Below are 9989 nucleotides of genomic sequence, written 5' to 3'. Positions count from 1 at the left end.
GGAAACAAACTTGTTTAGGAGAACCCGGTTCACACAAGACTTTAGGCCTTCCTCCTCCTCTGCTACCACCAGCTGGTACGGCATCGAATACTTTCAAAGCCGGAGCATTTGTATCCATTCGGACGACATGACCCAGCTAACGTAGCCGCTGGATCTTTATTCGCTGCGCTATGTCTATGTCGTCGTAAGGCTCACACAGCTCATCGTTCCATCATCTGCGATATTCGCCGTTCCCAACGTGCAAAGGTCCAAAAATCTTACGCAGAATCTTTCTCTCGAACGCTCCAAGCGTCGCTTCATCGGATGTTGTCATCGTCCAAGCTACTGCGCCATACGTTAGGACGGACATGATGAGAGTCTTGTAGAATGTTAGTTTTGTTCGTCGAGAGAGGACTTTACTGCTCAGTTGCCTACTTAGTCCAAGTAGCACTCGTTGGCAAGAGAGATTCTACGTTGGATTTCAAGGTTGACATTGTTATCGGTGTTAATGCTGGTTCCTAAAAAAACTTGTTGTGAATTAGTATATTATTATATAATATTATATCACCCATAGAGATTAATCGACGCAAAAAATCGACTTTACCCATTCGAAAACGATTTAAATGTTGCTGAGAAAGTCACAGCTTTCTGAAACCCAATACTTCAGTCAAAATATTGATTAACTGCCCAATGATAGGCATCTCACTAAACCTCTTTCAGTCACTCGACGATTTTCCCATACGAGATTCTGTATTTGTTTACGATTTCTGATGTTGCTGCTGTTTTGGGCGTCCCTAACGTGGATCCGTTTGAAGACTTGTACGACCACGTTTAAATTCAGCAACCCCTCTTTCTTCCGTACTAATTGCTGGCGAAGAGTCCTTATACATTTTCAACATTCGTTCATAAATTTCCATTGCTTTTAAATCTTCCAAAAATAAAAATTCAATACCTGTACGATACTTGATTTTTTGTAATATAGAAAATACTGTGACACGCCGGTAATAAATGGCTTGTAAACCAAGAATGCATCGACAGATTGAAATGAAACTTCACCTACGTTCATATGAGGAGTGAACAAACATAACAAAATAAATTTAGGCTAGTAGCAACACCCTCTCTTATCGAACCGAAAAACTTATTGAACATCGAACATACTTACGTCAGCCATACGAATATGTTAACAACTTTTTTGCTTTTCCCCAACCCCAAATATTTAAAAATTGAATTTGTTTATATTGTAATGTTCAATTTTATTGTATAACATTAAATATTTTTATTTAGTTTTCTCCGAAATTTCCATAAATTAGTATTTACACAAAACGTAAATGCAGTAAATCAAAAGTAACATTTATAATACTTAGACGTATATATTTTCTTATTCGAAGAATTTTTTGAATTCCAAGGCACCTGCATAGTTCTCTTCCCAACCAGGTACTTTCTTGGCAGTTTCGTACCATTTAGCAACATTGGGATACTTGCTAATGTCGAAGCCCGAAACATCGAATGTGGAAACAGAAGCTAGTACAGCTAAGTCTGCTACGGTCAATTGATCACCAGCCACATAGCTGTTGCCTTCTAGGAATGTGTTCAATAAATCGAAAGCAGCTTCAATTTTTTTGTACATCTCAGGATCAGCGGGCGTTTTAGCAAAGATTTGGGGATAGTAGTAATCAGCGAAGGCCTTGTATAGGGTGCCCATGTCAAAGTACAGGCGCTGGTTGACGAGAGCTTGCTTCTTAGGACACTTGGGGAACAATGAGTCATCCTTGCCGTATTTCTGGGCCAAGTACACTAGAATGGCGCGTGATTCCCATAGTGCAAAACCATTATCCACCAAAGTGGGAATGGTGTGTTGTGGGTTGATCTTGAGGAATTCGGGAGTCAAGTGTTCACCCTTACTCAGGTGCAACAATTTCTTGTTGAGTTCAATACCAAGGCTCTTGGCGACGAGGAGCACTGAACGGCATGGTGCAGAACCGGGTAAATAGTAGAAATCCATAATGCTTTTATTTTTTGTTTAGGTTTTCAATCTGTTGAAAAAGATGAGAAAATTAAGGTATTTATTTGCATTACTCGAACAGAAGTAAATTATGAAAGTGCATTCAGATATCAAAAATTCATAGTTAATTTTTTTTGCTATATACATACATATGTACATATGTGTGTATGTAATTCTTTGTAAAATATTGCTTTCATTTGAAAATTGTTAAGCGGATTCGTTTCAGAAGTTTTGCTTTTAGGCTCGGCCTCTGTGTTCCACTTATGTTAATAGCAGTCAAAGTGAATTAATATAATTCTTAGTACAAATTTATTAGTTAAAAGGTTTATTTACGACAAAAAAGGTGGTAATAATCAACTATGAAAAGTTGCATGTGTATGTTTAAAAAAGAAAAACCATTTTCAACGCTTTCCTGTAACGTTTCCTAGTTCAGCCAATTTTGTAATTCTGTTATTTTGTCAATTTTTTCCCCAACTTAATAGTTGAATTCTACAGTATCGAGTGTCCGCTGTGTCGATTGGTGTAAATTATTATTATAAATAGCTCTAGTTTTCTCATAAAACACTTGGGGATTTTTCCTCCTAGCAAAAATAATTGATTTAAAAAAATGTCGAGTACAGCTTCGGTAAGTATTTAGATCGTTCTTCTATTTGTTTTTTTTTTTTTTTTTTTTTTTTTTTTTTTTTGTTTGCTTGAGTTTACGGGTACGTTCGCGATGGCAATCAGAACAGCAGTGTTGCAAATTTTGCAAAGTATCACGTTCTTCTTGAATCTGTGGCAACACTTGCAAAAGTCAAACGTTCTATTTACTCATCACGCGCGCAAATAACCTCAATAACCGGCAACACAAAATTTTTGTCTGCAAGCTTAACACAAATGCAATGGAAAAAGAAAGGTAAGCGTAATTATTATGTATTTAATGCTGAGTATCAGCAGTGTAGTGCAAAATAAGCAACAGGGTTGCTGTATTGCTGCAGTTATACATTTTCGCGAACGTACCCTACATTACTCAGTCATAAATTCATTAGAGGCAAACGTCTGTTGAGAGTCGATTATTACAAAAAATGTTCAAACATTTCGATGCTTTCGTTCGCATTGAAAACCAAAAGCAAAGTTGGCGTGTAGCCACACATATTTTATATGCATATGTACATATATGGATGTACATACAATCACTTTTAATGTTTACCGTTAAATATTTACATATTTATATGCAGTTATATTATATGTTTAAAGAATTCATTTTTTTATATGTGCATCTGCACATGAACTCGTTTATATCAAAAAATTTCAAAGCCTCAACTAGCCGGTCTGTTGCAAACAAAAAAAAATATTTCCACTTTCAACTCAACTCAAAAAAATATTTTACATAGCAACAAGTCGGGATAATATAAACAGCTGTGGTATTTATCAGCAAAAAGCTGCACGATAGAGTTAAATTCTTGTATATATTTAAGAATGTAAAGAGTCTCTTATGTATATACAGTTGCGATGCCGTCACTGCCATGAATTTGTACTCTTCCTCCTTTTAGCTTCTCTTAAAAAGAGAATTTTATCTTTTAACTTTTACTCACTTGACTTCTAAAATTCACTTCGAACGTTTAAACACAACTGCACAACAGAAAGGCAAAACACCAACTAGCGCTTCTTTGGCGATTGGACACTTTATAAAGCTTTTGACTCGCCGGCATATTGGCCGACATATGCACATACATATGTGTCTGTATACATACAGGGTTTTCCAAGAAGAGTGGGCCGAAATGGAACAAGAAAAACTTTGTGTGAGGTATTAACGAAATTCTTTCTTATTTGAAAACTTCCACGTATGTCATTCTGCATGGCACAGCAAATCGTTCCACGGTGCACAGTGTACAGAAGGTCACGTCTACCGAAAACCGCTACTTTATTTTATTTATGACAACCGATTACGTCACCGCTGCAGATAAACAAACAAAGCGAAGAGAAGTTACTTGTTTGTGTTTTAAGATTTCTGATTTTTAAATCAAACAAACTAATAACGACAAATCTGGAATACACCATCTTGTATTCTATTAATCTATTCTGAACATCGTTCAAATGCTCACTACGGCTTTGTATGGTGGCACAGAGCCGACACAAACTGCCAACATTGACCCGTCCCTTTTAGAAAACCCTATGATGAGTAAATAAGTATAAGTATAAATGCCAGTCGGCGTTGAAATATATCTCTGCAAAAATTATGTATTGTAGATATGTATTTTGTGAATACATAGCTATGTATGCATATACATATACACGTATCTATGTAAAAATTCGTATATGAATGTACGAGTACACGCCGGCATTTCGTTTAGATACTTTGTAGAGCAAATCGACAAAAGCAAAAAAATGGATTGCATTGTTTTCGGTTAGTTGCTGGTTTTCTAAAAGTTTCGGCGAAAGAGCAGCTTTGAACAAACTACAATTAGAATTAGTAATAATAAATATGTATGCATGTATGTAGGGGAATAAATATAAAATTTTAAATAAACCCACCAATTATTTTAAGCAGATTTTTAATGCGGGTTATGAATCAGCCTTTTTATATATTATTATTATATGTAAGTATGCATGTACATACATACATACGTTGAAGCATAATTAGTAGCAAAAATGTGGGTAATTTTAATGTTCGATTGTTTCGCCCTTCTTGCAAACAAAATATTGTTTATTTGTGTCACAACGGGAAATAATTGCAATTGGCAACAATAAAATAAATCTACACCGAATACGGGAACGCTTTTATCTTTGAGTTTTCTTGTCGGTCAATTAGTTAATTTGCCAGAATTCCTTTTTGTTTACATACATACATATTATGACATACATATATTTTACGAAACCTTTAAAGAATCATCAGAAAAATAACGCTCGTAAATCTTTAAATTTTATTACACCTAAAATGAATGTCTCAAAATCTCGATTATTGAGCTTTAAAGTACGTTCACATATGCAGTGATTAAAAATAAATCCATACAAATTAATCTACCCGTTCACATATGGCAGATTAACTACAAAATTAACAATCAGCTGTCGAGACTGCTTTGAAAGGTTTTTCTTAATAGAAATTGGTTTGGTTGAGTATTTTATTTCTTTTTGGTTTGTTTAATTATTATTAGCGATATGAAGAAAAGGCCAATAGAAGCAATACTTAATTTAATTGCGCAATTTGCTTCTAGTAATAGACAGTTGGAGGAAATCCGTAAATGATGTCTACTGAGGTTGTAAATAATTGTGGCAGCAATACACATGCGAAATTCGATAATACATTTTATAATAAGCAATAAAAGGCCAAAACGTCTATAGACACAGGCTATTTTCTGGAATAAGAATGCATAATTAATAATGTCTAGTAAAAATTGTATTAGAATTATGCCTACAAACCTGTTTTCTTTGCATTTTATTTAGTTTTTTCTTTGACGTTTTTCTTTACACGCGTGAAAATAATGATCTACTACACAGAAAACGCAGGGTTATACATATGTCAAAAAGTATGGTATTGGGAGAGAAATTTTCTATGGGTAATACCCATATTAATTAGTAGATTATCTATTTATATGTGAACCTATTATAACTTTCTTTCAATTACAGTATTTTTCGTATTATTAATTCTTATTTATTTTCTGATATATCCAATACTGAATTTTATTTACAAAAGATATACGAGTACTAGCTGTTAGGGCCTAAATAAGGCTGCAAGTGTTGGAAAAGTGTTTATCAGATGCATTAACTTCAAACCAAATACAAATTTCTTCCCGCTATTAATATGTTAATGCCATAATTAAAGTTTAAAGATAAATATACTCATATGAAAGCCCCTTAGAATTGGGAAGGAAGTATTTCATTAATGTAATGCTAAAAATTGAACGGTATTTTGTTGTCATTTGAAACTTGCATTCTGTCATACTGAAATTCAATGGTCTATAAAACTGCAGAAACAGAAAAACTCTAGAAATTCTGTATAAAAAGTTCAAGGTTTCGATGAAATTTTGAAAAATGTGGTGCAAAGTTTGAAATTTTACTTTATGTGGTTTTCTACAGTAATATGGTGTGTTTATAGTTTTGTAACGCTGAGGAGAAATCGTAGGGGCACGCATTAATAGGGGTTAGGGCGCATGATGCAATGATTTTTAGAGGTGGTCTATGTAGTAGACCGTTATTCGGGGCTGTTCGAATTAGACAGCGTCGGCTGATGGGCTGACGTCACTTGGGAATTGCTTAAAGAAATTTAGCTTGTGTTAGTGATACACGAATGCCATTGCATGAGCATTGGCAGTGTTGAACGGAATGCAGAGCAGAACGGATTTATTAACATTTTAAGATTTGTCAAATAAATTTCAATCAACAATAAGAATTTTCACATACTCGAATGTACATACACATATACATACAAATTGAAGTAAGTATTGCAAAACAAACCGTTTTGTAATTGTAAAAATACTTTTTATCTCATCAGTATAAAGCTCAGATTAACATCAAAGATAAGGCGGCGATAAATGCAAAACTTCACCAGAAGCCTCATAATTAACACTAGATTTACCAGCTGTTTAAATATACCCATTTCAACATTTTTAAATATGTGACCTGTTCTATGAACAGGTACCTTACGTGTCAAAAAATCATTTTTCACTTTTTTGTTGATTCGAATGGTGTGTGAAAGGCTCTTTAAAATGGTGAAAACCAGAAAGTCATAATTTGTTTAAAAGTTTATTAAAAGTAAAAAAAAGAAAAGTACAAATACGAAAAAGACTGATCTTTTTGTCATGATACAAATTAGAATAAGACAATAATTTGTGCAAATTAAAAACTGAACCACTGAAAAATTTTTGTCACCGGGTCTTATAAGTTGTTTTTGGCATGGATGTCGGTACAAAAGCTAACTTATTTTTTAAAACGATTTCTGCGATTTGCATTAACTTTTTCTTATTTATTTACAGTGAAACCTCCCCTTGCGGACACCTCCAATAAGCGGACACTCCCCATAACCGGACAAAAACTGAGGAACCAAGCTTTATGTTGCGTTTTTAGAACGAATTCCACTCTAATAACCGGAAACTCTAATAACCGGACGCGGACACTTTTTCTCATTTTTTTTGTACTAATCACCTCTCGAAAGCGGACGCGGACCTCTCGGTAACGGACAAGCAAAATATATCACTGAACAAATGTGTAAAGAAAACAATAAAAACCTCTTATAAGCGGACGCGATACTCTAATCCACGGACAACAAAGATAGTAGATAGACAATAGTTGAAATAAAAGATATTAAAAGAATATGGATGGGTGGTGATAACGTCAACAAAAAAAAAAGTTCTTAAACGCCGATGGCTCAAAAATTGACCATTTTCGAATGGTTCGTTAAGGCCAGAAGCCAAAGTATACCAATATCGGGTATTATTATAAAGGAAAATGCAAAAGAAATCGCTGGCCGATTAGGTATTCAAAATTTTTCTGCGTCAAATGGATGGTTGGAGAAATGGCGTAGGCGTCATAATGTGACTTTCAAAAGAATATGTGGGGAATCTTCCGAGGTTAATTTCGAGGATTGTGTGCCAAATCGTGAAATTATTTGTGAGTGGCTATTTAAAAAAAGAAGAAAAATTTTATTATTTTTGGACAATGCTACAACTCACCCTCGAGATATTAAACTAGATAACATAAAGTTGATCTTTTTACCTGCTAATACAACATCCGTTTGTCAGCCCCTCGATCAGGGTATAATACAAAATTTTAAGTGTCATTACAGATGCCATATAATCAAACATATTTTGACAAAATTAGGAGACATTCCAATGGACAGACTTTCAAAAACTTTTGACATTTTGGAGGCTGTTTTTTTTTATTAAATCTTCATGGGACAACGTAACGGCAGAAACAATTAAGAATTGTTTTTCAAAAGCCGGGTTTCAAAAAGCTCCGCTTGAATGTTCTGACTTCGAGGCAGAGGATGATATTCCCATATCAACACTAGCGGCTTTGATAAAGATTTTAAATGAAAATCACCAAGGTCAGTATACAGAAGAGTTTTTGTTAATCGACGAAGTTGTTAATACAGAAGACAATAATATTGACGTTGTCATTGACGAAATTAATACTGAGGAATTAACTGACGGAGAAAGCGAAGACTCAAATCATGTATGTGTCCAGGATGAATGTCAGATCAAGTCATATCCTGAAGCATTAGAACAACTGCGTCGCATTAAACAATTTCTAAGAGACGATATTACTGGATTCCAATACGCCAAGACTTTAGAATGTCATCTTGAAAACCTTTTTCTGAAACATAAACAGGAAAATCTACGACAGACTACGGTATGTGAATTTTTGAAGCCTAAAATATAAATATGTTCAATCAAATATGTATATTCAAATGTGTAAATATACTCATTGTTCCCAATATAAAAATGAACATACATACATACATATATATTTTTCAATAAATATGAAAAAAAACTGAACGTACCATAAAAGAACATAAAAAAATTATTTGAAGAGGTGGGATAGTAATTTTAACCTAGAGTTTTTTTTCAACCCCCATAAGCGGACGAAAATTGTGGTACCGTGGGTGTCCGCTTGTGGGAGGTTTCACTGTATATATATTATAAAAAAAAAAATGTTTTTCACTGCTTCTGTGATTTTATTGATACTGTGATCTATGCTGAAGAAAATAAGCCAAATCGGATTGAAAAATATTAATATTTAAAAAAGTTACAAGGGTTTTTAGAAGTTTAAACATTAACTGCTGTTTTCTCGAAAACTTGTTTTCGCACGTAAGGTACCTTTTCGTAGACCAGGTCACATATAGTGAACTAACTCAAGAAACAAAACGAATATGGAAACAAAATACTGTAAGAACAATCCCATTTCTGACGCAAAATGCAGTAATTCTGAAAACATGCAACATTAGGCCATGCGTTAGCAAGTGGGGAATTGATGAAGCAACTGACATAAATGAACATAGAGCTGCCTTAAATTATATTTATTTGTAAGATGGTGAGTTATACCAGTTTTATGAGGTATAACCACACTGGCTAGCGACGAATCTTGCTCGATAACTTTGTTGGATGCAAAATCTTCCTTAAGTGAGACGAGCAGAGAAATAGCGCGCAGAGAAGTGACGAATAGAAGAGACCTATTGCTAGGAAAACATTGACATAAATATCATTGCCAATGCACAAAAAAAAGTGCCGACACGACTTGCAGCCCAAAACTGCCGTTGTGTTCGATGAAAATGAACCCCGCCTGGTGCGTTATACGGAGGGCAGAGTGCTGTGGAATAATATCAATAACAATACATTCTTAGGTATGCAGGCTCGATTTTCCAAATACGCAGAAGGTTTCATTCGTTTTGCCATTTGTAAGGCAACTATAAAAAATAAGGTCCGCTTCTAAATTATGGTTTTCCCGGAATCAGCTAGGTAGGTAAGATGCATTGATACCATAATGTGGACCACTACCTGAGAAAAGATTTAGAGAAGAGAAAAACGGTCTACAGCCATCCAGTGCTGTTGATGTAGTGGAGGAGAGAAAAGGAATCTAGGCTGGAGAATTTCTTCAAGTCATCCCCAAAGGGCATGCTAAGGAATCTCAAGCACCTAGCCGCCAGAGCCGGACACTTGCAGAGAAAGTGTTCCACAGTCTCTTTCTCTACAGGATCCCCACATCTTCTGCAATAGGGGTTGTACGGAATTCCAAGCATGAGTACGGATCACCCAGCGACCAGTGAACACCGCAATGAGTTTGGAAATTGAATGGCGGGGATCCGGATCATATACTTTGGCCCGAAAAATTTTTGTAGTACATACATATGTATCAATTGTTGGTACTTAGTCATTTTGGCAGGTGCTGGTATAAGGGGTTACTTACGTCCAGAATTTTCAAAAAATCCATTTTTTTTAAGATTATTATTCGTTTTAGCTTTAGGCGTATTTCTTTCGAAGTCGATTGTAAAAATTCCCCAGATATAAAGTTATGGTAGAAAATGTAACTGCCC

The 9989-nt window shown here is 34.9% G+C and overlaps 1 protein-coding gene across 1 annotated transcript; it reads right to left on the bottom strand.

Moving 5' to 3' along the window:
* Positions 1-1207: 1207 nt before the first annotated feature.
* LOC128854990 (glutathione S-transferase 1-1-like) lies at positions 1208-3655 on the bottom strand. The gene is made up of 2 exons (XM_054089526.1): positions 3556-3655; positions 1208-2012 (listed from the first exon to the last, which is right to left on the bottom strand). Exon 2 carries the CDS (start codon positions 1979-1981, stop codon positions 1358-1360), a length of 624 nt encoding a protein of 207 aa, XP_053945501.1. The 5' UTR covers positions 1982-2012; positions 3556-3655; the 3' UTR covers positions 1208-1357.
* Between the last annotated feature and the right edge of the window lie 6334 nt (positions 3656-9989).

The sequence above is a fragment of the Anastrepha ludens genome, chromosome 2 (assembly GCF_028408465.1).
Source record: "Anastrepha ludens isolate Willacy chromosome 2, idAnaLude1.1, whole genome shotgun sequence".
Classification (NCBI taxonomy): domain Eukaryota; kingdom Metazoa; phylum Arthropoda; class Insecta; order Diptera; family Tephritidae; genus Anastrepha; species Anastrepha ludens.
Note: the sequence above shows the minus strand (reverse complement) of the source record. Positions and strands in the feature narration are given on the sequence as shown.

Coding starts and splice junctions, on each gene's coding strand:
- LOC128854990 (XM_054089526.1), bottom strand. CDS start 1,981: ATGGATTTCTACTATTTACCCGGTTCTGCACCATGCCGTTCAGTGCTC.